The following is a 27,930-nucleotide window of genomic DNA, read 5'->3' as shown; positions in this document are numbered from 1 at the left end:
AATAAACACCCATTCCACAGAAGGAAGGGATAGAAAACTGGATGATCTTGGTAACTGTGTTCCCAGATTCCATATAACCAATATCCTGTCACATCTCTTGATCCCACTAAACACCCATGCTGAGTGCAAAAAGTATCATTTTTCCTGCAGGCAAGAAAAGAGAGGCTTTTATGAAAGTTCTCCCTCACACCTGCATGGCGTGTGAGACACTAACAGTAAAGAGAATACTTCCTTACACAATAGTCCTGTGAAGGTGTGCTCATTAAAACTGAAAGCTTGATGAAATACAGCAGCCTCTGCAAAAGGGGGGCTTTATGGATATACTTCAACCCCAAGTTGCATCATTTTGCCCAAAACATCTTAATTGTGTGACATTCTATATCTACATAGCCATAGAAATGTGGCTTTCAGCATATTTGTAGAGAACATTTCAGCATTTTTTGATATTCTCATAACTAATACCACAGTGCTCAATATTCTAAAATGGTGACCTTTATAGTACCACAACTTTCACTAGCTGTGAAGTCAGTTTTCCTGATTCACTAGTTAAAATTTATTCCACAAAGCCAAGTATGAGAAGGGGCAGATGGCACTGAAGCTCTGTAGAACCCACGACTGACATCTGTTGACTGTGTGGTCACTAGCAGGCATGCTAGAAATAATTAGTTACGTGAACATGATTTATAATGAATCAAAGGAAAAGCACTTGGGGTTTCTTTGAGAGTAAATTGGAGACAGTAGGAGATGGCTAAAAATGGAATCTGGTATTTAGGCAAAGAATGTGGTTTTAATTTTGGAAGGAGGGAGATTAAAAGAGGAGCAATTTTCAAAGGTCACTCCGTTTTAAAATCTTAGGTTGGGTAACCTCTGTAGGCCTCTCTTCTGAATGCTTTGCACCACAGCCAGTGTGCCCTGGGATAAACAGCAGAGCTATTTGTCACACAGACTGGCTAAACTGAAACAGTTTTTTGCCTCTTTGTCTGTCTTTCTCCCTCCCTCCCTCCCTTCCTCCCTCCTTCCCTCTTTCCCCTCTCTTTCTCTCTCTCTCTCTCTTTCTTTCTTTCCTGTGATTTGTGGGACTTGAACTCAGGTACTGGGTGCTGTCCCTGAGCTTTTTTGCTCAAAGCTAGTGCTCTACCAATTTGAGCCATAGCATACTTCCAGTTTTCTTCTGGTTAATTGGACATAGGTATCTCATGGACTTTCCTGCCTGGGTTGGCTTCAAATTGCAATCCTCAGGTCTCAGCCTCCTGAGTAGCTAAGATTACAGTTGTGAGCCACCAGTGCCCAACTCCCTTTACTTTTTTTTGCCAGCCCTGGGACTTGAACTCAGGGCCTAGGCTCTGTCCCTGAGCCTCTTTGTGTTCAAGGCTAATTCTCTACCACTTTAGCCACAACACCACTTCCAGGTTTTTCTAAGTAGTTTATTGGAAATAGGAGTTTCACAGACTTTATTGCCCTGGCTGACTTCAAACCTCGATCCTCAGATTTCAGCCTCTTGAGTAGCTAGGATTACACTCATGAGCTATGAGCGCCCGGCTATTCCCTTCACTTTAATTAGAGGCTTGTATTCTATTTCTAATTTTCTTTTTCTTTTTTTTTTAATACCCCTGTAGTTTAAGAATATTGAGATTGGCCAGGAGTTTGGCCTAGTGGTTAAAGTGCTTGCCTAGCATGCATGAAGACCCGGGTTCGATTCCTCGGTACCACATACATAGAAAAAAGCCGGAAGTGGTGCTGAGGCTCAAGTGGTAGAGCTCTAACCTTGAGAAAGTCCAAGGACAGTGCTCAGACCCTGAGCTCAAGCAAAAAAAAAAAAAAAAAAAAGAATATTGAGATCACAACACATCCCCATCTCTGGCCTTTATTTCCTGATATGAAAATGAAGCCCCCCCAATCTGAAAAACTTTCTATTGTGAATGTCATAATTCTGAGGCCACAATAGGTATTAGGAGGTTAGTTAAGAGGGGGTGGCAAAGTGCATGTGAACAACATACTTAGCATTAGCACAAATGGTCCTGTGGTATCATTTATTAGTGACAGAAACCAATTTGGATGGGTTGAAAGCAAACGCTCTCACAAGGTCCCTGCACCTTTTGACAAACCCATTTTTATTGCCACACTGGGATCTTCTAAAACACATTCTTACCCCTAAATTGCACAAGTTTGTGTCACCAAGTTATAAATATTCTTAAAAAGACAACATTTTGTGTGTGGGGGGGTTCTTGAACTCTGGGAATAGGTGCTGTCCCTGAGCTCTTCAGCTCAAGGCTAACATTCTACCACTTGAGCCACAATGCCACTTCTGGTTTTCTGGTGGCTAATTGGAGATAAGAGTCTCACAGACTTTTGTGTCCAGGTTGGCTTTGAACCTTGATCCTCAGATCTCAACCCCCTGAGTAGCTAGGCTTATAGGCATAAACCAAAGGGCACCTGGTCAAGATTTAACTTTTGTCATATGTGGTAGTCACTGAAAAAAAATAGACTATGAAAGTTATGTTGGTATTCAAGTGCCGTTGGCTTCATCAAATATCACTTACCTCTTTTATGGTATAAAACTATCCGATATATGGTTCATAAGAAGTTGTGAGATATAAGAGTTGTAATGTTGAATTTTATTTCTCATCTTCTCCTCTTTTATACTTGTTGAATTCAGAAAGAAACAAAAGCTTTGAAATGTCTTCCTTCGTTGAAACCAAAGGACTGGAACAGCTCACCAAGTCCCCAGTGGAGTTTGTGGAGTATCCTTGATTTGACGAATGACCATGGAAACAGCATGTCTGGAGTCACATCCTACTCCATTGTTGTTTAGTAAAGGGGGAAGACACATCAATTGGCTCATCCAAGGATGAGGCCTGGCCCCAGATCTCAACACTCAACACTGAGAGGCATAGCCTGTCCCATGGGAAAGCCAGCTAGTCTTAGACTAGACAAGGCCCAAGAACACAGAGTTTTGTTTCCTCCTACCATCAAGCTAAGTTCCTTGGAAATTTGTTCAATCATGACATTCTTTAATTCCAAACAGAAATGTTGTTGCTAGTCAGGCGCAGTGGCTCACACCTGTAATACTACCTACTCAGGAGGCTGAGATCTGAGGATCAGGGTTCAAAGCCAGCCTGGGACACTAAAGTCTGTGAGACTCTTATCTCCAATTAACCACTACAAAACCAGAAGTGGTGCTGTGGCTCAAGGAGTAGTAGCCTTGAGCTAAAAAAAAAAACTCAGGGACAGGGCCCAGGCCCAGAGTTCAAGCCCAAACACCATCGACAAAAAAATAAAGAAGAAATGCTATTGCTACTACCTCCATGATTTCCTGTTTGTATGAGGTATAATATATGTAAGCCAAGGGTATGTGCACAATGCATACATAATATGTAGATAACATGTATGTATACCAATAAGGCCAATTGCAAACATGCAATACATGTCTAACCTTAAAAAGTTGGATGATGGTGAGGATCATGAATATATAATGTAAATATATAACAGCAGACCTGTTCATACAACTGTTTTTTGTGTTCTTTGTTTTGTTTTGTTTTTGCCAGTCCTAGGGCTTGAATTCAGGCCCTGGGAACTGTCCGTGAGCTTTCTCATAGCTAGCACTCTACCAGTTGAGACACAGCACCACTTCTGGCTTTTTCTGTGTATGTGGTATCTAGGAATCAAACCCAGGGATTCATGCATGCTAGGCAAGCACTCCACCACTAGGCCACACTCCTGGCCCCTGGCCCTCATACAATTATTATTATTATTATTATTATTTGTGCGGGTGGGTCATGGGGCTTGAAATCATCCTGTCTCTGAGCTCTTCAGCTCAAGGCTACCGCCCTACCTTTGAACTAAGCCCCACTTCTCGTTTTCTAGAGATTAACTGGAGATAAAAGTCTCAGGTCCTTTTGTGCTCAGGCTGGCTTTGAACCTTGATCCTTAGATCTCAGCCTCCTGAGTAGCTAGGATTACAGGCGTGAGCCACTGTGCCTGGCTTTTTGTTGTTGTCAGTCATAGGCTTGAACTTTGGGTTTTGGATCTGTCCCTGAGCATTTCTGCTCAAGGTTAGCACTATGCCACTTGAGCCACAGAACCACTTCCAGTTTTCTGGTGGTTAATTAGAAATCAGAGTCTGACAGACTTTCGTTCCCAGGCTGGCTTTGAACCATGATCCTCACATCTCAGCCTCCTGAGTAGCTAAGATTACAGGTGTGAGCCACCAGTGCCCAGCCAACTTTTTTTTTACTATCATTATTATCCATGAAACAAAGCAGAATCAAATAAGCCTTTAATATTTTTACAAGATTAATACTAATCATACACAATGTTTACTTTTATGAAATAAGTTCTACAGTAAAAAGCCACCTTTCATCACTTATCACACTTAATTCTCACAACAATCCTACAATGTACAGATTATTGACTTGACTGTGTAAGAAAAGAAACCCTGCAATACAGAAAGGCAAAATTGCTTTCCCAAGGTCATCAGGCAACACATTTCAGAGTGGAAACAGATCCCATGTGCTTGGCTTAGCTGACCTTTGCTTAACAACTATCAGTCCTACTCAAAATTCTTAGAATGGAAACTGGACCAAAGCTGAGGCACAATTAGAAGCCTTTGTGCTATCTTTGTCTCATTATCAATCACAAAGAATACTAGTCAGTCTTGGCAAATATCTTTGAAAGAGAAAGTTAAAAAAAGGAGCAGAGATCATTTCAAGAATAGCAATAAAGCCATGGGCTGGTGGTTGATACCTGTAATTTTAACTACTCAGAAGACAGAGATCTAGGGATCATGATTTGAAGTTAGCCTGGGCAGGAAAATCTGTGAAACTCTTATCAGCAATTAACCAGCAAAAAGCCAAAAGTGAATGTGTGACTCAAGTGGTAGAGTGCCAGCCAGCTTTAAGTGAAAAAGCCAAAAGAGGAACATGAAGTCCTGAGTTCAGGCCCCATTACCAGTTCTAAATAGCTGAGCTCGTATCTGCTTCTTTGAAAGTTAATGCACACAGTACTATCATCTCACATGAGGTAATGAGGTTACTTCTGTGTCTATAATCATTAAACTTATGTCCCACAAAACTGCACGGAGTTCCACTCAGCCATTTTTGCTACCCTTTTACTTTTCACCAACAAGGTGACACTCTGCTTTTAATAAAAGAGCAAGTGTATTTGCTGTTGGTTCTGAAAGACTTCAGCAAATTGTATCCATGAATTCCATGTGGATATGCTAGAACCACTTCATTTCCCTTGTGGAGAAAACGAAGGAAACAAACGAGTTGATTTTTGTTTGGTTTTTGTTTGGTTTTGTTTTGCCAGTCCTGGGGATTGAACTCGGGGCCTGATCACTGTCCTTGGGCTTTCCTCAAGGCTAGCGCTCTACCACTTGAGCCACAACACCACTGTTCTATATATGTGGTATCAAGGAATCGAACCCAGGTCTTTATGCATGCCAGGAAAACATTCTACCACTAGTCCAAACTCCCACCCCAAACTGGTTATTTTTGTAATTGTATTCACTACTTAGCATGATGGTCCAGATATAACAAAATGCAGCTTAGCAGGATATACCCGAAAGGAACACGTGTGGATTCATCAAACTACATGCCTCAGCTCTTCTGGAACGCAGGCTGTCAGATGGTTGCTCTGAATTTCCAGACAGTGGGTAAGTAGTAGAGTCGTGCTCCTTGTCATTTCATGTCCAAGTTACATTCCCATGTGTAAAAAGCCCTTTCCTCTGTAAGCAGGCAAGGAAATTCAGTCAGATTTGCATGGAGAGGGGGAGTATAAAAGAAACCTCGAGGAAAAAATATCCCTGAATTTTGAACATTGAGTATTTTTTTCCTTAAATGATTTATAGTCAGGTCTTCACTTTTGCAAGCAAACACTTAAACTTTTTTATCTTTTGCAATCTTTCCTTTTTGTTTATTAAACACAGCATTCTCTTTCTTTACCTTAGTAAAGGCATAAAACATTGGAATATATTGAATTTAGCAAGACATATCAATTTAGTAAGATGTAATGGCATGCAAACATATACAACAATTTTTTTTTCATTTTTTTCTTGTACTCGAGGATAATCATTTTTGGCAGTACTGGAGTTTAAACTGAGGGCATCACTTTTGTAGGCAAGAGCTCTATCACTTAAGCTAGAATAACATTATTTTAGTTTATTTCCAGATAGAATCTCTCACATTTTCCTGTGCTGGCCTTAAATTATAATCCTCCTGTCTCTGACTCCTGGAAAGCTAGGGTTATATGTATATATTATAACCATTCCTGAGATTTACAATTACATTTGAGACTATATATGCTATGAAAAAATGCAGCCTCTCGTTTTACCTTTCTATTTTTTTTGCTTACTTTTTCTATCTATTGGGTACTTTGTACTTTATTAAGCTGGATTATATTTTCATAGACAGAAGTAGTAGTAGGCATAGTATGAAGGTAAAGAGCCACTCAGAAATGTTACTTTTTTTAATTAAATGGAAAAGTGAGAAATATCAGATAAAATACTTGTAGCCTAAACTGTTACAACATGGAAGTGTCTCTTTTTTATTTCCTGTAGCTCTTTCTTGAATTGTCCCTGACATTGAGATCTGTAACTACTCTACAAAATCCCCCACTCTGTACCATTTCAACATTAGGGTGATCTGATTCTCACATCTTCACTAAATAGTCTGACTCTCTCAACTATAATGTAAGCCCTAGGAAGGTAAAATAGTTCCTGATGTCCTTGCCATGGATCCAATATACTGGAACATGGTAGATGATGAATCAATGTAACACTTAAACTTATAAAGGTAGTATTAGATTGTTTAAGGAAAAAAATGAAAAATTCTTCCCCTCATTGATTTGATACTGTTAACTTTTGGCTTGGTAAGCATCATTATTTTGCATATATGTATATATATACATACACACATATACATATAGACATTTACACAGACAATATATATAATTCCTTTTGAAAAGGAAATATGTAGTTTTTAGTATTTAAATATTGTAAAGAAATATGAACTGGAATAGCTCTACTTTTAAATTTTAAAATTCACTAAAAATAATTTTCTATCTACATACATTTGAGATTATTATTTTTTTACTGTATCCAGAGTTCTAAGAACAACAACCTTGCCTATAAATGGTCAAATTTCTCTCCGAAAACTTTTTCTGAAAAAGTTTGGAAATAAGAATAATATTTATGTTAGAATATGTGTAGGGAACTGTTTTCTCTACTTTATGTTCATATTGACCTTCTGTGTGCAGAATGACTTTGAGTATCTTCTGTACTGCTGGTTTAGTGATGGTACTTGTTTTAGTTTTAGTTTTTCATGTTTCAATTTATCCTTTGGCTATTAATGAAAGCTAATATGGATATAGTATTCTTGATTGCAGTTGTTTGGTTTCAGTGCTTGAAATGCATCATACCAAGCCCTTCTTGCTTTTTAAGGCTTATACTGAAAATTCTGCTGTTATCTAATAGATGTTTCCTTGTAAGTAACTTATCTTTTCTTTCACACAGCCTTAAGTATCCTGTCTATTTTCTGTAAAATAAGTTTCTATTGGTTTTGATCATAAAGACTCCTTCCCTCTTGGATGTTTTTTTAAAATTGTATCATATTGTCAGGGTAACACACAGAGTGGTTACAATTACATTTGTCAGGTAGTGGGTACATTACTTCTTGAACATCTTGTTTTTCCACTTCCCTTCCCAATTTCAGATAAACAAATAAAATTATATACAACATACCAGGAACCAGCTACAGTAACAACATGAGATAAACCATAAGGGGGAAAAAAGAGAAAAAAATAACCTCACACAGTACATTAAGAAAACTATCACAATAATAAACCTCTTAGACTTTTTTATTGTATGTTTACTTCCTCTGTTTATTCTGCCTTCCTTTTCTTCTTCATCTTCAGTCCAAGAAATTCTGTCTTCCATGTCACTTATTCTTCTGTGGAAACTTTTTACTTTATGTTTTATTTCTCTGCCCTGTTTGATGATTTTTCAGGATTTCTATCTCATTATTGAAGTACTTCTTTTTCAAGTCTTGCATTGAATTCCTTACTTCATTGACTTGTTATGTGTGCCTCCTTTGATATCTTTAAACTGTACAGCTATGTTTTCATTGGATTCCTTTGCATTCTCATGACATTTGCTTAGCTTTTGTTGTTCACCGTAAATTCTCCCACTACTCTTTCATCAACCTCACAAATTTCTTCGTTGAGGTCCTCTATCATTTCACCGAATGTTTATATCAGCAGTTCTTTAAGCCCAGTATGTGTGGTTTCCTCTGCCATCCTGTTCCTTGCTTGTATGGTTGGTCATCTCTGGGGTGTATTGCACTTCCCTAGTATCTCATATTTCTTGTACTTTTGTAATTGTTTTACCCCTTTGAAGGCCTTGCTTGGTAATGACTTTCAAAGAGGCTGTGCTTCCCTGATGATGTATATTATCCACATTGTCGGTTGAATACATGTTTGCTAGTTTCATAAGGTGTGTTTTTCCACCTGTGTCTAGGTGTACATCAGCTCTTGTCCTTTATCCCACAATGAGAGTTTAAAATCTTACATACAGAGAGATAGCTAGCATTGGTCATCTTAGATATTCCTCTTGTCTCTCTGTATGTCCTCAGGGTTGGGTTTTTCATATGGAAATGTTAAGTTTAGAACTGTTCTAGGTGGGGTTGGAGAGATGAGGGAAAGAGATGTAGTGTAAGGTCCACAGGAAATGAAATTTGCTCTGTGTAGGTCTAAATATCACTTGTGGAGGGTGAATGCAGATGTAAGGACTTAGGGACAAGAAGAAAAGATAAGGGATCTACCAATGGAGAGCAAAAGACCAAAAATTGCACTTAGATATGGTAAGTTAATTAGGTCTCTAAACATTGAGTGGGACCAAAGGTAGACACTCTTAGGAGAAGATCACACGGCTCAAAAGCTATGTGCATATGGTCATATAAAATGATGCTTTTGGAGTGAACTCGAAGAAATTAAAACAAGAGGTTTTTTATTTTACTTTTTTGTGTATTTTTTTCTTTTCTGATTTTCCCCTTTTGTCTCTGTTTTTTCATTTCTGTACTATTGTCTTTTATCTAAGTTTATTTGATTTGGGAAGGGGAAGGGAAAGTACAGAAATGGTCAGAATGAGGGTGACCTCATTCAGCAGTCATGCTTGTAGAGATTAACTACAAATCTTGGGGGATGAGGAGAGTCAGGAAGGAGAAAAAAGTGGGAGAAAATAAAGGAGGGGTGACCCTCAATACCTGACTTTTGTAACTATAATTCCTCTGTACATCATTTTTACAGTAATTTCATATTCTGGAAAAGAATAAGGTTGTAGGGTAAGGTAATAGTGAATAGGAAGAATTTGTTAGGAAGTTCAGTGGGAAGAACTAACACAAGATAATAAAAGAAAGACAAGAAGAAAAGGGGGAAAAGGAAAGGAAATGAGAAAGAAACAACAAAAACAAAAATATGCTATCAACATGTCCTATTAATGAAAAAAAATGACATGAAGTAAGTCTTGGTCCTTACACAAGGTAAAATCAACTCTAAACAATCCAACCAAATGTTGAAATGCTTACACACATAAATACCCAAAACCCTCTCTGAAGAGAAGGGACAGGAAAAAAAAGGTCCAAACTACAGTCAGTGTTTTGTGTTTGTGGAGAATGTGAGGTTGTTTCCTACTAAGTTCTACCTTTAAGAAGATCCATGCTTCTCATTTGAGGCATGGCATCATGGGTAGGCGTGGATAGATTGAAATCCCTCTCCTCTAGATGTTGGTAGTGCCTTTTCCCTCAGATCTTGTGGAGCTTGAGAGCACTTACCTGCCTTAAATGGCTGTAATCAGCTCAGCCCACAGGCTGGCATTCTAGATCTGGGGTGACATCTTGAAAATGCTTCTACCTGCCCAAATTGAGCTGGAGAAAGAGCTGCTCATACAGCAGATGGCTTTTGTATGCTATGACAATTCTGTAGCTCTTTCCCCTGCTTCCTTCTTGCTCCTGCAGAATTGGGAAGGAAGGCACTCACTCTCTCAGGCTCTAACACAAACAAGAATAAGCCAAGCCCCAAACCAGCAGATCAGATGGAAAGAAGTCATAAATATTAGATTGGAAACAAATGAGAGACTGAAAGGATTATACAAAGAATCAACAAAATTAAAGTTGGTTCTCTGAAGAATAAATGAATAAATAAATAAACCAAATTGGTAAGTCCTTATAATATTTGATCAAAAGAAGAAATCATCAAAATAAATAAAATCAGACATTAAAAAGGGAATAACAAAAAATTGGAGTAAATTCTGAATAGTATAAATTCAGAATAATATAAAGGAATACATGGCAAACTTTTATGACAATAAGATGGAGAAATATGCATAATTAGAGATCAGTTATAAGTAATCATAGAAATTAAAATTTCAAAAAATTTGTTCCTATAAGTTAATATACAAAAAATCATAGTATTTTTGTTAGCAAAGTATATAGAAATCAATACTCAATATAATGGCTGAAAGGACTATAAATTAAAATTTTTTTGAGGGCATTCAAGCAAGATTTGTCAAAAAAAATTAAGCTTGTACGGTTCGCACATGTTTTGACCCAGAAATCTTCCTGCAAGAAAAGTCACCAATATCTTCAATGTATTTATTACAATAGCAATTTTGGAATGGTAAAGACCTGGAAGTATCAATGTGGACAACAATAGAGTTGGCTAAGCACACTTAAATCAAATATTTCTACTGAGAGGAATTTAACAAGTTGTTAAAATTAAGAGAGAAATTCATTCCTCTAAAAGGATAAGCCACGCAAAATAAAATGCACTTTTAAGTGGGGAAAAAAGCCAATTATAAAGTGTGCTCTATTGGCAGCGTTTCCTCTGGATTTGAGGATTGCAGCTAAATTTTTTCTTTTTAACTTTTGTGTACTTTGTACATTCTTACAACAAATAATGATTTCCTTTGTGAATATGTATGCTCACAAACGTGGTGCGAAAGGGGCCGGGAGTTTGGCCTAGTGATAGAGTGCTTGCCTAGCATGTACGAAGATCCGGGTTTAATTCCTCAGTACTAAATACATAGAAAAAAGCTGTAAGTGGTGCGCTCTGGCCCTGAGAAAGCCCAAGGACAGTGCTCAGGCCTTGAGTTCAAGGCCCAGTACTAGCCAAAAAAAAAAAAAAGGTGTAAAAGCCAACCTCAATTCACAGCCTTAAATTTTTGCTCCACGTATGCCTGCACTCACAGTGCTGTCTGTGCTTTTGACATCTAGATCTGGCTATGCAAATAAACATGGGCATGTATGAGTACAATGGGAAAAGCGGCTACAGACTGAAGCCAGAGTTCATGAGGAGACCAGACAAGCACTTTGACCCATTCACAGAAGGCATCGTTGATGGAATAGTGGCTAACACTTTGTCAGTCAAGGTGCGTATACACCTGTCACATGCTGGTCCTAACTACGTCTTTAGTTATTAAAATCTCGATAGATGATGAAGGTGCTGCTTCCTTCCTACAGTTTTTCCTTTTAAGAATCAAATCTACATTAAAAATGTTCACAGGTAGCTTGTAGTCCTAGCTACTCAAAAGGCTGATATCTAGAAGATCGGGGTTCAAAGCCAAAACAGTCAGAAAAGTCCACAAGACTTCTCCAAAATAACTGGCTAAAGCTTAGGTTGGAGATGTGATTCAGTTGGTAGCAAAATGCCAAGTGAATGTTTGACTGTGAGGTCAAACTCTCTAGTACCAACAAAAGGAAGGAAGGAAGGAAGGAAGGAAGGAAGGAAGGAAGGAAGGAAGGAAGGAAGGAAGGAAGGAAGGAAGGGAGGGAGGGAGGGAGGGAGGGAGGGAGGGAGGGAGGGAGGGAGGGAGGGAGTTAAGAATGTGGGAGGGAGAGAGAAAAAGGAAGGGATGGAGGGAAGAGACTGAGCTTCATTCTTAATACAATTATTAAAATGGATTTTGAATAAATCAAATAACTTCAGTGATACCCACCAAAGGTCAATCCTTTCTTTTAGTGAAAAACACATGACAACTAGCTACCTATAATAAAAATTGTCTGGTCTCTTTTCCCCACCAGTGCCTTTTAGTTCTAAGCAAAATTACCAAAAAGTCTTTATTAAATGTAAAACAAAAGCTTTCAAGTAAGTTATCATAGTGAAGTTTTTGAATAGTCACCAACGTTTTCAGGAATTTAACAGCTCATATTAATAATTTTCAAGGGTTGCTTTATTAAGTATCTTTAATTCTAAGACTTTCTTCAGTCTTTGAAATCGATGTTAGAGCACATAAATTTATCTGTCAAAAAAGCCTTTTAAAAATTATTATCTTTAAATAGTTGTAGAAAGAGGTTTCCATTCAACCTTTCAGTTTATAAAGATAATGCATCTTGATCACTGTCACCTCTTTATATTTCTCCCCATCCCTTTGAATACCATGAAAGAAAAACGCATTTCCAACAAGTTACACATGAATTTCTATAAGCACTTGGGGGTGGCAGCTACAATTTCATTTAGTTCTTTAAAGAATCATTCATTCTATGTTTAACTATGAAATTGAGAAAGTCCCTTTTTAGAACATGAATGCAAGTTTTAAAAAAGCATTAAACAAATGAACAACTGCTTTAAGCAAAGCATTTGAAAAAAATAAACTATGTAAAATAGTCTGTATGATGGCATCATTAATTTCTATCTGGCTAGACAGTTGAGTTCCTTCTTACCCTAAAATTATATTTCTTTATTTCAAAGATGGTTAAATAAAATTTTAATAAAGCATCATACAATTTCAACTTGCAAAGTTATTTCAGACTCAATACATAGAATGAAATTGGCAGGAGTAGAGCTTCAATAGTTATATTTATTTTAGGAAGTTGTTTCCAGCCAAGGATGGCTAATACTTGTCAACTGTGATTCAGAAAACACTCGTGCACATCCTGCAATTGATAAAATGCTATTTATTGAGCAACTATTATAAGTAGGTCACATTAATAATCGCTGCCCTTTTTGAAATAGATTCATTTCATTTCATAGTTGTTTTAAGTAAGCATCTTAACTTTGTTTTGAAAGTTCTATGTGACAGTGTAAGTGAATATAGCATAACTACCCAAAGCCATGAAACCCTGCTGAGCTGAAAGAAATAGTGGAGACCCAGAAGCCACTTCTGTCCTCTGTAGGGACATCATGAATGAAACAGAGCAGGCTGCAGTAGAGTCCTGTCTGCCTTCCTCACTAATGTCAGACGAACGTGCAGCTCACATCTGTGCATGCAGGCCTTTGGCCAATCATCCATAGGGATCTCCAGAGTGTCGTGATGAACTGATAGGATACCCATCATCCTGCCCCACTGATGAAAACGTTGTAGCTCACTGTCAATCATCTAGTTTAAGATCCTCATCCGTTTAAACATAACCTGAGTACAGGAGTTGGGCTTATATTCTGGGGAAACACCTGCTAAGAGCTAGATCTTTACGTTTCACACAGGTGATCACCTCTTCAATAAGTGGGATTACAGGCATTTGCTAATGGGTCCAAGAACTCTTATTACTGTTCTTGCTTCTGTTTCATGTTGCCAAGGATTCCCTATTCCACAGCAGCGTCATCTCTTATGCCTTTCTTACCCCATTTATCAAGACTTGCTTTTTAAAAAAATTTCCTCTAGATTATTTCAGGTCAGTTTCTTTCTGACAAGAAAGTGGGGACATACGTGGAGGTGGATATGTTTGGTTTGCCTGTGGACACGAGGAGAAAGGCATTTAAGACCAAGACATCGCAAGGAAATGCTGTCAACCCTGTCTGGGAAGAAGAGCCCATTGTGTTCAAAAAAGTGAGTCCCACACCCTGGACAGCAAGTGTACCTGTCTTGTAAGATGTTTTGTGTGGGAGAAGAGAATAATTAGTTACTTGCTTAATTTAAAGAGAATTCACAAGTTTGTAAAGCTGCTGTATGTGAAAGTTGTCATAGCTACTGTGTTTGTGGCCTAACTGGAAGACATAAAAGTCCTTTGCAATGAAGATTTAAAAGTTAAACACAGGGTCGGGAGTTTGGCCTGGTAGTAGAGTGCTTGCCTAGCAGGCACGAAGACCTGGGTTAGATTCCTTGGTACCACATACATAGAAAAAAGCTGGAAGTGGTGCTGAGGCTCAAGTGGTAGAGCTCTAGCCTTGAGAAAGTCCAAGAACAGTGCTCAGACCCTGAGCTCAAGCCCAGGATTGGCCAAAAAAAAAAAAAAAGTTAAACACAGTGACATCATGGAATAAACCAAAGGAAAAAGAAAGAAAAAGAAAAAGCTGCAAAGAATACAATAAAAATAAAATGAAATGCAAATAAAAGTAAACACAGGCAGGCATGGGTGAGTCACTCCTGTGTAATCCTACCTAGTTAAGAGGATAAGATCTGCAGATACCTCACTGCCCAAAGTACACCTAGGTGGAAATGTCCATGAGATTCTTAAGTGGTACAACATCAGCTTTGAGCACAAAAGCTAAAGCATAGTCCACTGGCCCAGAGGCCAAGCTCTAGCACTAGTATCAAAAACAAAAACAAGGCACCAATGGTACACACCTACAATCCTAGCTACTCAGGAAGCTGACATCTGAGGATCACAGTTTGAAGCTAGGACAGGCAGAAATGACTGTGAAATTCCTAGCTCCATTACCTACCAAAAAAAAAAATCCAAAACTGAAGCTGTGGCTCAAGTGGTAGAGTGCTAGCTAGCCTTGAGCACAAAAGCTCAGGGAAAGTACACAGGCCCAGAGATTCAATCCCCAGGTCTGGCAAGAAAGTAATAATAACAATAATAAATTTTTAAAATAACCAAACACATAGGGACAAGACCACTAAAATTTGGTGTTCAACTGCAGAACTTTCTTTATTTTCACATAGAGAATGTTCAAGAAAATGACCTGCGCTTTATACAATTGCCTTACAGATTAGGGGGCTGTGATTTAAAAAAAAAATTGAGGAATCTCTTTTTCTGAGAACTATGTCTTTTCATTCTGAAAATTTACTTTATAGAGCAACAGCATTCCATCTAAATTAGCACAATAGAAGTCTCTACTTGTTTTTGGAAAAATCAAGGCCTGATTCTGTAATAACTCTGTGATGTTCACTCTCCAGTCCTCACTCCTCTAAACCACAGGTGTTGGTCATCTCCTGACAGGTAGTTCTTCCTTCTCTGGCCTGTTTGAGGATTGCAGCTTATGAAGAAGGAGGAAAATTCATTGGTCACCGAATCTTGCCAGTGCAAGCAATCCGGCCAGGTATGAATGAGGTGGTGGCAAATTCTTTCTCGAAATTGTAATGCAAGTCATAAGAGGCTTACCTGGGGATGATCTAATATTTGCTGCTTGGTGACTTTGCCAAGTAACAAGGGCTATATAATTATATGTGTTTAAATCTAGTAGTATTATAGTTTCTGCTATGTACGAGTCAGCTTGTCACCCTAGTAAACACACGTAACAAAATACGTGAAAACTAACAGACAAGGGTTGTCCTTGGCTTATGAGTTGGTGGGTTAGGAATGTGTATTAGTTTGTTTTTCACAACTGTCATGAGATTATATAAGAAAAGAAATGAGGTTTATTTTAAAGAAAAGAGGTTCTTTTGGATTGTCATTTTGGAAATGGAAAACACAGGATCAGAAAAGCTCCCTTATTTTTGCCTCAGATGAGGGCCTAATAATGAGTGGAATCTTACGTGTGTGTGTGTGTGTGTGTGTTTGTGTGTGTGTGTGCGTGTGTGCGTGTATGTGTGTGTGTGTAAATAATTATCTCACCAAACATGGAGCAAATGAGTTGGATTGGAAAGCTCTCTCCAGAACCAGGTGTGAGTCACAGAATGACCTTACTCCCTTCAGAAAGCATATTCCCAATGTCTCCTGGTCTTCCCGCTTGGTCACAACTCTTAGAGGCTCCATTGCCTTTTGCATCCCCACACTAGGAATCAGACTTCCAATACAGGATCCCTTGGGGAGGGATGGGATGGAGACAAGAAACCCCACAGCAGCCTGGCCCACTGACACATCTTGGGCTCAGTGACACATCTGTGCTTCATGATGGATCTGTTCTATGCAAGCTTGTTACAGAGAGCTGACTGAAGAGACAAGGGCACACACACTCTGGACCCCTACTGGAAAATCACTCAGTAAACAATAAGACCCGATTCTACAACATGCATTTTCAGTGTGTTTGTGTCAGGTCTCTCCATCCATTCCATCAGCCAAAGTTGAACATACTAAGCCCCAAGAAGCCACGAGAAGTAGAATTCTCTTGTTGGGGTGGGGGAGAGAGCACACTTGGATGAATAATTCAAACCACAGCATAGGGCTCTGAATTCTCTTTAGAATCGGGGGGGGGGCAGGATTGTTGGGAAAGAAAACAAATCAGACTCGATCACAGTGCTCTGTCAACTGAGGAACATAAGGTCTTATTATTGAAAAATGATGTGGTTTGAATGAGCAAGAAGTGGCCTGTGCGTCCTGCACAGAGGTGTAGGTAACATTGTAAAGAAAAATCTGTGACACACAGTATGACTCTTACCTTCTAGGCTATCACTACATCTGCCTGAGGAATGAGAGAAACCAGCCTCTGATGCTGCCAGCTGTCTTTGTCTACATAGAAGTGAAAGACTACGTGCCCGATACATATGCAGGTATGCAAACTAGCTCTGAGGGATATTTCTGTCTGTTTTCATCAGTGTTTTTTTTTTGTGAGTGAATGGAAGGAGAAGTGGACTAAGACAAAAGCTCAAAATCACACACATAGACTATATAATATATAATATATACAATGGGGTCTGTACAATGAATTGACCTTTAGCTAGTTTTAGAACCCCAATCCTTTTCATAGATAAATTGCTACATTTCCAGAAGTTAATTTATGATGGCCTCAACTGGGAATCACAAATTCAAATACATATAGTTCTAAGCATCCTGGGTGTAAAGTTTTGGGAATGATGGAGTCAATGGCAAATTAGAACACAAGACTCATCTGAAGATGACAACCCTGACTCTCTCCACCTACCTATCACTCTGCAAATGAGACCCAGATGACAAAATCTTTACTCTGCTCTAACTCTAGAAGGCAGGCTGTTTATGCAAAATGTCTTCATTCATGGCCATAAAAGAAATGTAAATCAAAACAACTCTGAGATTCTACCTTACTCCAGTTAGTATGACCATGAGCAAGAAATCTAATAACAACAGATGCTGGAGGGGATGTGGCCAGGAGGGGATCACTACTACACTGCTGGTGGGATTGTAAACTTGTTCAATCACTGTGGAAAGCAGTATGGTGGTTCCTCAAAAGACTAAACATAGAGCTCCCCTATGACCCAGCAATTTCACTACTTGACATTTACCCAATGATCCAGAAACAGGACATACTAAAGCCACTAGCACAACAGTGTTCATTGCAGCACTATTTACCATAGCAAAGATATGGAACCAACCCAGATGCCCTCAGTTGATGATTGGATGAACAAGATGTGGTATTTGTACACAATGGAATTCTATGCTGCCATCAGAAAGAATGGCATTTCCCCATTTGTAAGGAAATGGAAAGACTTGGAAAAAATCATATTAAGTGAAGTAAGCCAGACTCAAATGGTTTCCCTCATTTGTAATAATTAGTACAAACCTTGGACTCTCCTAGCAGAGGATTACAATAAGGCAAAACCTAGATACATAAAGCCATATAGGATGAGACTAAATGAAAGACCTCCAGAATATGGAAACAGGAGCCATATAATGTGCAATTGTTGTTCTTAATGTACTATGTTATTTCTCATCTCTTTTGTTGTCCCTTAGTTATTCTCATATTGCTACAATATCTTACTTTGTTATCTGGTATATTGTATGTACATCTATTTGTTTATTTGAAATAGGAAAGGGAAGGAGAGAAAGCAATATGAGGGGAGGGGATGAGGGAGGGAAATGGGGACAAAAACATGAGAAAGAGGTATCAATGTTTGTTAAGTAATGTACCTTCCATCTGGCGAATATATCTGTAACCCTTTTATTAATTACAATAAAAAATACACAATCAAAAAAACATTTTTAAAAATGTCTCAATTCATGAAACAATCAGCAGGACAAATAAATGTATGGGCCATTGTTGAAATAGTTAGTATCTTCAAAAAGCTAAAACAAACAAACAACCCTAAAGAATGTGAAATTCTGAGCCTTTCGACTTTTCCAGTTTGGCTCCAGGAGCCGAGTTCCTTTCATTTTCTCTTCCTGAGATTTCAGCAAAGTTTGCCTCTTTGCAGTTTCCAAAATGTTACTTCAGATTAGTGGATACTATATGGGTACTGGATGGATAGATGGACAAATGGATGGATGGATGGATGGATGGATGGATGGATGGATGGATGGATAGATGGATAGATGCTCAGTGGATAAGTGCATATATGGATAGTGAATGAATGATGGACAGATGAGGAATGGGTGGATGATGGATGGATGAATGGATAGGTGAATGGATGGATGGATGGATGGATGGATGGATGGATGGATGGATGGCAAAGAAATAGATGAAATGGATGAATAGATAATTAAACGTGTACATGATTGGTTAGATGAATGATGGGTTCCAGAATCTCTGACCTAATATGTTTCTTCCTTAGATGTGATTGAAGCCTTGTCAAACCCAATCCGATATGTGAACCTTATGGAGCAGAGAGCTAAGCAACTAGCTGCCTTGACACTGGAAGATGAGGAAGAAGTGAAGAAGGAGGTGAGTGGCTGCCAATCTTAGTGTCTGGCATTCATGTGATTTCCAAACCTGCTTGCTGGTTTTGCCTCAGTAATCTTACTTTGAGGAGATGTGCACTGAAGAAACACTCCTGCAGAGTGTCACAAAACATACAGCTCACTGGTCAAGTCTTTCTTATTTCTCCCACCAGCCACATTTTATCTTGTGATCACATCATTAACCAGTGTTTTCATACTGACCAGAAGTAATTAAGGCATTTTTTTCTTCCTGCATTTTTGTTATTATAAAGGTGACATAAATAGGGAACACAATTATATAAGTCAGATAATGAGTGTATTTCTTTTTGAACAATGTCACCCCTTCCCTCACTCTCTTCCTATGTTTCCCTCTAGACCCACCCACAGATTGTAGAGTTCATTTTCAACATCGTGTCTAATGAGTTCCTCTGCTTCATTTTTTCACCCCATGTCCCACCATTTCTGTGCCCCACTTACTGTCCCCAAAACAAACAAATTACCAAATAAGACCAATGGAAAAGAAAACAGAAAAAAGCCCTCTTGGTTCCATTTCCTGGAGTTCATTTTGCTAACTACTATTTTATATGGTCAGATGCACATAAGTCTTGCGCCTTTGCGTTCCTCTCCAAAGAATATTGTTGTTTGGTCTCAATGCCTATTAATGAATGAAATGATTTTTAAAAAGGTAGTCAAGCTGGGCTTCTAGTCATGAGGATCACAACTGAAGACCAGGATCTGAGTTTTAGTCCCAGTACCAGTGCATGCTTGCACAGGCCCAGGCATGCGTGCATGCTCACACACACACACACACACACACACACACACACACACACACTTCATAATTTAATATTTTCCTATGTTTTTGTTTTTGTTTTTTGCCAGCCCTGGGCCTTCCCTGGGTTTTTTCAAGACTAGAGCTCTACCACTTGAGCCTCAGCCCCCCTTCCAGCATTTTTCTACGAATGAAGTACTGAGGAATCAAACTCAGGTCTTCGTGCATGCTAGGCAAGCACTCTACCACTAGGCCAAACTCCCAGCCCATCTTCCTTTATTTTTAATTTGAAGTACAGGATTATCCAAATGACTTGGAAATTTCTAAAGCACCTAACATGATACCTGAATATAGCATGGATCATAAATTATTTATTAACATTATATATTCTTGGTTCCCCAAATCATTTGAACATACTTTAAAATTAGGTGTCACAATGTGAAGAATAATCAATAGATGGCAAAGAAATACTTAGAGTCTGAAAATACTATATAAATGCATACTTATTATATATATATATGTGTATATATATCTATATATACACAGAGGGAGACTGGTCATTGTTTTGATTTTTTAGAAACTGAAACAATGTAATGATTATTAAGGATAAAGTTAATATTAAAATAATAATTGAAGTGGGATATTTTCATTTAAATAATCAGAAGACTATTTTAGAAGAAAATAAAAAATGGAGAATTAAAAATATTTTCTAACCTTGCAAATTGTTTAAATAACTGTGTCAAATAACAAGTCCACTTAAAGTTGGTATTATTTACTAAGCAGCTTTGTCTTGATCAATAAAAGTAACCTAGGTTTATGACAGTAAGTTTAAAAAATATAAGAATGTGATACATAAGGCCATATAATGTGAAGCTAATTGAAAGGACCTCCAGGATATTGAAACAAAAGCCGTATAATGAATGATTGTTGTCCTTAATGTACTATGTTGTCTCTCATCTCCTTTGCTGTCCCTTGGTTATCTCATATTGGTATAGTATCTCACTTTGTTATCTGATATATTGAATTTATTTGTACTTGGCTATTTGAAATTTGATAGGGAAGGGGGGAAAACCAAGACAGGTGGGGGGTGTGGGGGGGGGGAGGGAAATGGGTACCAAGACATGTGAAAGGGTATCAATGTATGTGAATTAATGCACCTTCTATCTGGCAAATATCATGTAACCCTTTTACTAATTACAATAAAAAACAATTTAAAAAAAATATATACGAATGAGAAAAAATAAACTCCGAAGTCATCTCTGGGACTCAAACCTTATTTAGATATTTCCCTGCCCTTTTATGCACAATTAAGAAGTTTTCAGGGCCCAGAAATGTGGCCTAGTGGTAGAGTGCTTGCCTAGCATGCATAAAGCCCTGGGTTTAATAACGTGCTACCACATACACAGAAAAAGAGGGCAGTGGTGCTGAGGCTCAAGTGGTAGAGCTCTAGCCTTGAGAAAGTCCAAGGACAATGCCCAGGCCCTGAGTTCAAGCTCCAGGACTGGCAAAAAATTAAAAAAAGATTTTTTTCATAAAATAATACAATATTCACCACTTTTGTGTTCATCTCCATGTCAAACATGACTTTTAGCAATTTTTATCATATATCCCAACTACAATGTATGTAATTTCATTACTGAATGTATATGTATGTGTATGGGGTGTGTGGGCATGTATGTGTCAGAACTGGGGTTTGAACGCAGAGCCTAATACATTATTTTGCCCAAGGCTAGCATTCTACTACTTAAGCCACAACTCCACTTCAAGATTTGGGGCAGCTAATCGGAGATAAGAATCTCTTGGACATTTTTGCCCTGGCTAGCTTTAAATCGCAATCCTGAAATCTCAACTTCCTAGTAGTTGGAATTATAGTCTTGAGCCACCCAATCAATTTTCTCTTTTATAACTAAATATAAACTAAATAGTTATAACTAAAATTTTGGTAGCAATACCATTAATTCTGGGATGTTTTAGCGATGATAGTACTGTTTTCTTTCCCTTTAAATATGTTTTAAGACTAGAAAAGTCTGTTTTCTTGTTTGTCTCCTATGAAAACCATATAAAATTAGATCCTTTCCCTGAAAATTGACAAGAAGGTCTGAAATTATTTTCTCCTTTTCTTCCTTTATTTAATAGATAATATGAAATTTATGTAATGAAATGCTATTCAAAGCCAAGTAACACTGACTCATGACTGTAATCCAAGCTACTTTTAAGACTGAAATCAGGAGGATAGTGGTTCAAGATCAGCCTTAAAAAAGAACTCATCCATCTCAGTAGAAAAAAAAATTGGTGCAGTGGTACATGCCTGTCATACCAGCTATGCAGGAAGCATAAATACAGAACGACATCCAGGCCTGTGTTCTTTCTCCTCTTGCTGTTCTAAATAATATGCTGTAGCCATGAGTCAAGTGCAATTTCTCTAACTTCAGACAAATGAGAGAACAGAGTCTTTACACATTGTGTTAATTCACTTGTGATTAATTCACTTGTTTAAATTCTTTCTAACATTAACAGAATAATAAATTATTTCTTTAATAGCAGGCTTTTGACATTAAAGATGTATTTATTAATTGTATACCAGTAAGAAAAAAACTTCTTTATTCACTTATCCATTCAATAAGTGCTTTTTTAACCCAATAATGTATCAATCACTGCTTTGAGAATAATAGATATAATAATGATGAAAAAATCCAAAGGGTCTCATTTACACAGGCGTCTTATGCACTTCAAAGCAGTGGCAAACATCGATATATTTTACTCACATTTGATGCATGCATCAGGATATGATGTTCAGAAGTGACTTTGAATTTCTCAGGAACTAAAAGAGTGTCACTCTAAAGTAGAAATTTCAGGTACAAATAGGACTCTTGAGTAGAGAAAGTCTTTCTTGACACCATAGTGTTTGAAAGAAACAGTACTGTGTTGCTATATTAAAAATTAGAATTCTCTACTGCTTAATCATAAGGTCCACATTTTCAGTGCTCATATGACAATCATATTTTCCTCTTCTTTTTTATTATTATGTTCAAATAGTGGGGAAAGGGGACTTCAACTGAACATGTCTGTTTCTGTGTACAACTTGATCACAGTCCATCATTTATTCATCCTCCATATGGAAAAGCTTTCTTCCGCATATCCTATGGCTTATTCTCTTTTTTAAAATGAAAACTAAACTTTCAGTTATCACATTACTGGATCATATATATGACATATTCATGAGGCTTCTGCTTCATTGCAGACTAGGAAATGTATGGATGGCATTTTATAAGGTCTTTATCTTTGTTGTATGTTTTTCAGTGTTGGAGGGTGAATATAGGAGTTGGTACAGGCACGGTAGGCACACTACAGCTTGAACAATGCTTCTGGCCCTTTTTTCAGTGGTTATTTTTAACAAGAAGTCTTGCATTTTTCCCTAGGTGGGTCTGGACCACAATCATTTTTTTCGTATATTTTTATTGTAATTAATAGAAGGCTTATATTCGCCAGATAGAAGGTGCATTAATTCACATACATTCATACACTTAAACATGTCTTGGGCCCCATTTCCCTCCCCCCCACGCCCACCCCTCATCTTGTTTTCCCCCCTTCTCTATCCTAACCAAATACAAATATACCCAATATATCAGATAACAAAGTGAGATACGGTAAAAATATGAGATAACCAAGGGACAGCAAAAGAGATGAGAGATAACATAGTATATTAAGGACAACAATAACTCATTATATGGCTTTTGTTTCTATATCCTAGAGGTCCTTTCACTTAGCATCATACTATATGGCCTTATGTATCTAGGTCTTCCTCTATTGCAAATCTCTGCTAGGAGAGCCCAAAGTTTCTACTGATTATGACAAATGAGGGAAACCACTGAACCTATGTTCCTTTGAGTCTGGCTTACTTCACTTAATATAATTTTTTCTAAGTCTTTCCATTTCCTAACAAATGGGGCAATGTCATTCTTTCTGACAGCAGCATAGAATTCCGTTGTGTACAAATACCACATCTTGTTGATCCACTCTTCAACTGAGGGACATCTGGGTTGGTTCCATATCTTTGCTATGGTAAATAGTGCTGCAATGAACATCATTGTGCTAGTGGATGTCGTATGTCCTTGTTTCTGGACGATCGGGTAAATCCCTAGTAGTGTAATTGTTGGGTCATAGGGGAGCTCTATGTTTAGTCTTTTGAGGAACTGCCATACTGCTTTCCATAGTGGTTGCACTCCCACCAACAGTGTAGTAGTGATCCCTCCTGGCCACATCCCCTCCAGCATCTGTTGTTATTAGTTTTCCTAATCCTGGCCATTCTAACTGGCGTGAGGTCGAATCTTGGAGTTGTTTTGATTTGCATTTCTTTTATGGCCAGAGATATTGAGCATTTCTTCATGTGTCTATAGGCCATTTTTGTTTCTTCAGAGAAGACTCTCTTTAAGTCTTTGGCCCATCTTTTAATGGGATGGTTGTTTCTTTGGAGATTAGTTTTGGACTGATTCAATTTTTTGAGCTGTTGATATATTTTAGATATGAGGCCTTTGTCCATTGTATGGTTGGTGAAGATCTTCTCCCACTCTGTAGGCTTCCTAATTAATTTACTAGCTATGTCCTTTGCCATACAAAAGCTCTGCAGTTTAATGCAGTCCCACTTATCCAGCCTTTCTCTGATTTGTTGTGATTCTTGGTCCTTATTAAGAAGGTTTCAACCTGTGCCAAGGAGACCTACAGTATCTCCAATTTCTTCTTGTAAAGTTTTCAGTATGTCGACTTTTACCTAGAGGTCTTTGATCCATTTGGAGTTAATTCTAGTGCAGGGTGACAAAGAAGGATCCAGCTTTAGTTTTCTGCAGGTGCTTAACCAGTTCTGCCAGCACCACTTGTTGAAGAGGCTATCTTTCTTCCATTCTATTTTTTTTGGCTCCCTTGTCAAAGATTAGGTGGCCATAGGTCTGTGGTTTAATATCTGGATCCTCAGTTCTATTCCTTTGGTCTTCAGGCCTGTTCTTGTGCCAGTACCATGCTGTTTTGAGAATTATAGCTCTGTAATAGAGTCTAAAGTTTGGAATTGAAATTCCTGCTGCTCTGTTCTTTCTGCTAAGAAGTGTTTTGGCTATACGGGGTCTTTTATTATTCCATATGAAATTTTGGATTGCCTCTTCTATTTCTTTAAAGAATGACATTGGGATATTGATGGGTACTGTGTTGAATTTGTAGATAGCCCTTGGCAAGACTGTGATTTTCACGATGTTGATTCTTCCAATCCAGGAGCATGGGAGGTTTTTCCATTTCCTCAGTTCTGCTTTAATTTCCTTTTTCAGGGTTTTAAAGTTTTCATCAAAAAGGTCCTTTACATTCTTAGTTAAGGTAATTCTTAGGTACTTTATTTTCTTTGAGGCTGTTGCAAAAGGAGTTGCTTTCCTGATTGTTGCCTCGTTCCTCTTGCTGTTGGCATAGAGGAAGGCAGTTGATTTTTGAAGGTTAATTTTATACCCAGCTACCCTTCCAAAGTTTTGAATCAGCTCAAGGAGCTTGGGAGTGGAGTCTATAGGATTCTTTAAATACAGAATAATGTCATTTGCAAAGAGGGAAAGTTTTACTTCCTCTTTCCCTATTTGGATCCTCTTTATGCTTGCTTCTTGCCTTATTTCTGTTCTGATCTCCTGGATGATGCATTGGTGATTCAACAATATGTTGTTCAATCTCCATGAGTTACAGGGTTTTTGTTGGTGGAGATGGGTGTTCAGTTCCAATTTGATGCCCTTGTGGTCTGAGCGAGTTCAGGGAATAATTTCAGTGTTTCTGAATCTTCCCAGGTTTGTTTTATGGCCTAAAATGTGGTCTATTTTGGAAAATGTTCCATGTGCTGCTGAAAAAAAACGTATATTGTGTTGTTGCTGGGTGTAATAATCTGCTGACGTCTGTTAGATCTAGTTGGTCTATACAGTTATTCAATTCTAAGGTTTCTCTGTTGAGTTTTTGCCTGGTTGATTTGTCCATAGGTGAGAGTGGTGTGTTAAAGTCACCATCACTGTGTTTCGATCTATGTATGGTTTCAGTGAAAGTAAAGTTTGCTTGATGAAGTTCAGAGCTCCGGGATTCGGTGTGTAGATATTTAGGATGGTTATGTCCCCCTGGAGGAATGATCCCTTTAGTAGTATATAGTAACCTTCTTTGTCTTTTCTCACTAATTTTAGTTTGACGTCTAGTTTGAAGTCTATATGAGGATGGCAACTCCAGCCTGTTTAAGGGGGTCGTTACCTTGATAAAGTTTATTCCAACCTCTCACTTTCAAAAATGTTTTTTTGGCGGTGTAAGATGTGTCTCTTGAAGACAGCAGAATGATGGATCTTGCTTTTTGATCCAACTAGATAGTCCATGTCGTTTAATTGGAGAGTTAAGTCCACTGATATTGAGAATCAGGATTAAGAAATATTTATTTGTTCCTGCCATTTTTACAAGCTTTCATTAGGGCCTGTGTCTTGACAGTTCTTGTGGTATTTAGATGGTATGAGTTTTAGTTGCCATTTCTTTCTCTGTATTACATTTGTGTTGGTTTTCTATGTGTAGAACATCTTTGAGAATTTTCTGTAATGTTGCTACATAATGTTGAAGCTTTTCCCTGGAATGGAATGTTTTTATTGTTCTCCCAGTTATGAATGAGAGCTTAGCTGAGTACAGTATTCTTGGTTGGTAGTTATTTGACTTCAGGGCATGACATATATCCTTCCAATCTCTTCTTGCTTGCATGATCTCTGCTGAGAAATCTGGGGTTATTCTGATTGTGTTGCCTTTATAGGTGATTGTTCTTTTCTTCCTAGCTGCTTTTAGGATCCTTTCTTTGGTCTCTATTGATCCAGTTCAGATTATAATGTGGTGGTGGGATGTCCTTTTCTGGTCAGGTCTGTTTGGGTTTCTAAAACCTTCTTGTATTTGGATTGTCCTGCCCTTCTGGATATTTGGGAAATTCTCTGAGATGATTCCCTGAAGTATATTTCCAATACCATTGACCTCTTTCTCCAGACTCTCCTCAATACCAATTAGCCTTAAACTAGGCTTCCTAATTGTATCTTGGACCTCCTGAAACATTTTTTCATATTTACTAGATTTGAATTGACTCATTTTCTGTTCTTTCTCTATAACAACTAAATTATCTTCAGCCCCGGAAATTCTCTCTTCTGCATTGTCTAACCTGTTATCAAAGCTTTCTACTTTATTCTTCATCTCCCTGGCTTCTAATTGCTCATTTTTGATGCCTTGCATCTCTTGTTTAAGATTATGTATGGATTTCTTTAACTCCTTGATTTCCATTTGAGTGGTTAGCTCAGCAGCTTTATTTTCTTTGGACATTTGCTGGAGTTCGTTTGTGGATTTTATGAATTTGTCCATTTTTCTTTGAAAAACCTTTATTATGGCTTCCCCTTTTTCACATATCACCTTGTTTATGGTTTCCTCTTGTTTAGCTATGGCTTCCTCCCTTATCTCTTTCTTTATATTTTCACACTTTTCATTAATGATGTTTAGCTAGGATTACAGGTGTAAGTCTCTATAGCTGGCTAAACCAGTTAAAATTTCAAAGTCTATTTTTCTATGGCAGTTTTAAGAATGCATTTTGTTCACACATTTGATATGTTGGAATGAAACCAGTTTGTATAACCACATAAAGGTAATAAAACAGAGAAAAGATAAGTATTTTTCTAATCCTATGTAACAATTATTAAGCCACAACATAGAAATAATTCTAATTGGCCATAAGAGGGCAGGGCTTTGCTTCTGTTAACATTCTTCACCACTCAGAAAACAAAATCGAGTAAGTGCAAGGAAAGACGTCCTCTCTTAACCTTATTTCCTCAAAATTTATTTAATTGGATTCTAAGGGTCTTTCAATTCCAGTTATAAGACAAATTTGCAGTTCTTTTGTTTTAACCATAATTTATAGTAACCTCCAAAAAGATGTGCTTTTTACTGAAACTCATCAAAGCAGATGTTTGAGGAAAACGTGAGGAGAAAGAGTCATTAAGTAGTAACGTTTGATGATGTTTCTTTTGAGTAGAACAAAATACCTGTGTTTTGAATCACGTATTTATGTGATGGAAATTGCTTCATTTGATAATCATGTCCAAAGATAAAGTCCTGACTTGAAAGTAAAAACCTTCCTTTTTCAACTCTTGTACTTCATCATGTTATTCATCTAACATTTTCTAGATGAGTGGCTTTCCCTGCCTTCACCATGATTAATCACATTCGTTCGTCTCTGTGTGTCAGCTGCAAGTTACTCCTGGGGCTCCTGGAGCTGCCATTTTCAGCCTACAGAGTAGAAGCTGCTCTTCACATTCATGCGTACAACCACGGCACATGTCCAAATGCACGTTTTTCTGCTCTCCCCAGAGTGAACTCTGCCACATAACATCACTTGTTCTTGTCAGACATTTTCTTTATACTTTTTTT

General features: G+C 37.9%; 1 protein-coding gene across 3 annotated transcripts in view; it reads left to right on the top strand.

Annotated features, from left to right (window-relative positions):
• Nucleotides 1-27,930, top strand: part of Plcb1 (phospholipase C beta 1) — a 652,247-nt gene that overhangs the window by 474,609 nt on the left and 149,708 nt on the right. For all 3 annotated transcript variants that reach the window (XM_090352012.1, XM_090352011.1, XM_090352013.1), the window contains exons 17-23: nt 2,657-2,741; nt 5,529-5,653; nt 11,265-11,419; nt 13,649-13,813; nt 15,150-15,249; nt 16,535-16,639; nt 18,614-18,723. In XM_090352012.1, the coding sequence (XP_090208138.1) occupies nt 2,657-2,741; nt 5,529-5,653; nt 11,265-11,419; nt 13,649-13,813; nt 15,150-15,249; nt 16,535-16,639; nt 18,614-18,723 (845 nt within the window). The remainder of the gene's footprint in view (nt 1-2,656; nt 2,742-5,528; nt 5,654-11,264; nt 11,420-13,648; nt 13,814-15,149; nt 15,250-16,534; nt 16,640-18,613; nt 18,724-27,930) is intronic.

The sequence above is a fragment of the Megascapheus bottae genome, chromosome 18 (assembly GCF_031878675.1).
Source record: "Megascapheus bottae isolate mThoBot1 chromosome 18, mThoBot2.hap1, whole genome shotgun sequence".
NCBI classification, from domain to species: Eukaryota; Metazoa; Chordata; class Mammalia; order Rodentia; family Geomyidae; genus Megascapheus; species Megascapheus bottae.
The sequence above is the reverse complement of the archived record's forward strand: the minus strand, read 5'-3'. Positions and strand labels throughout refer to the sequence as shown.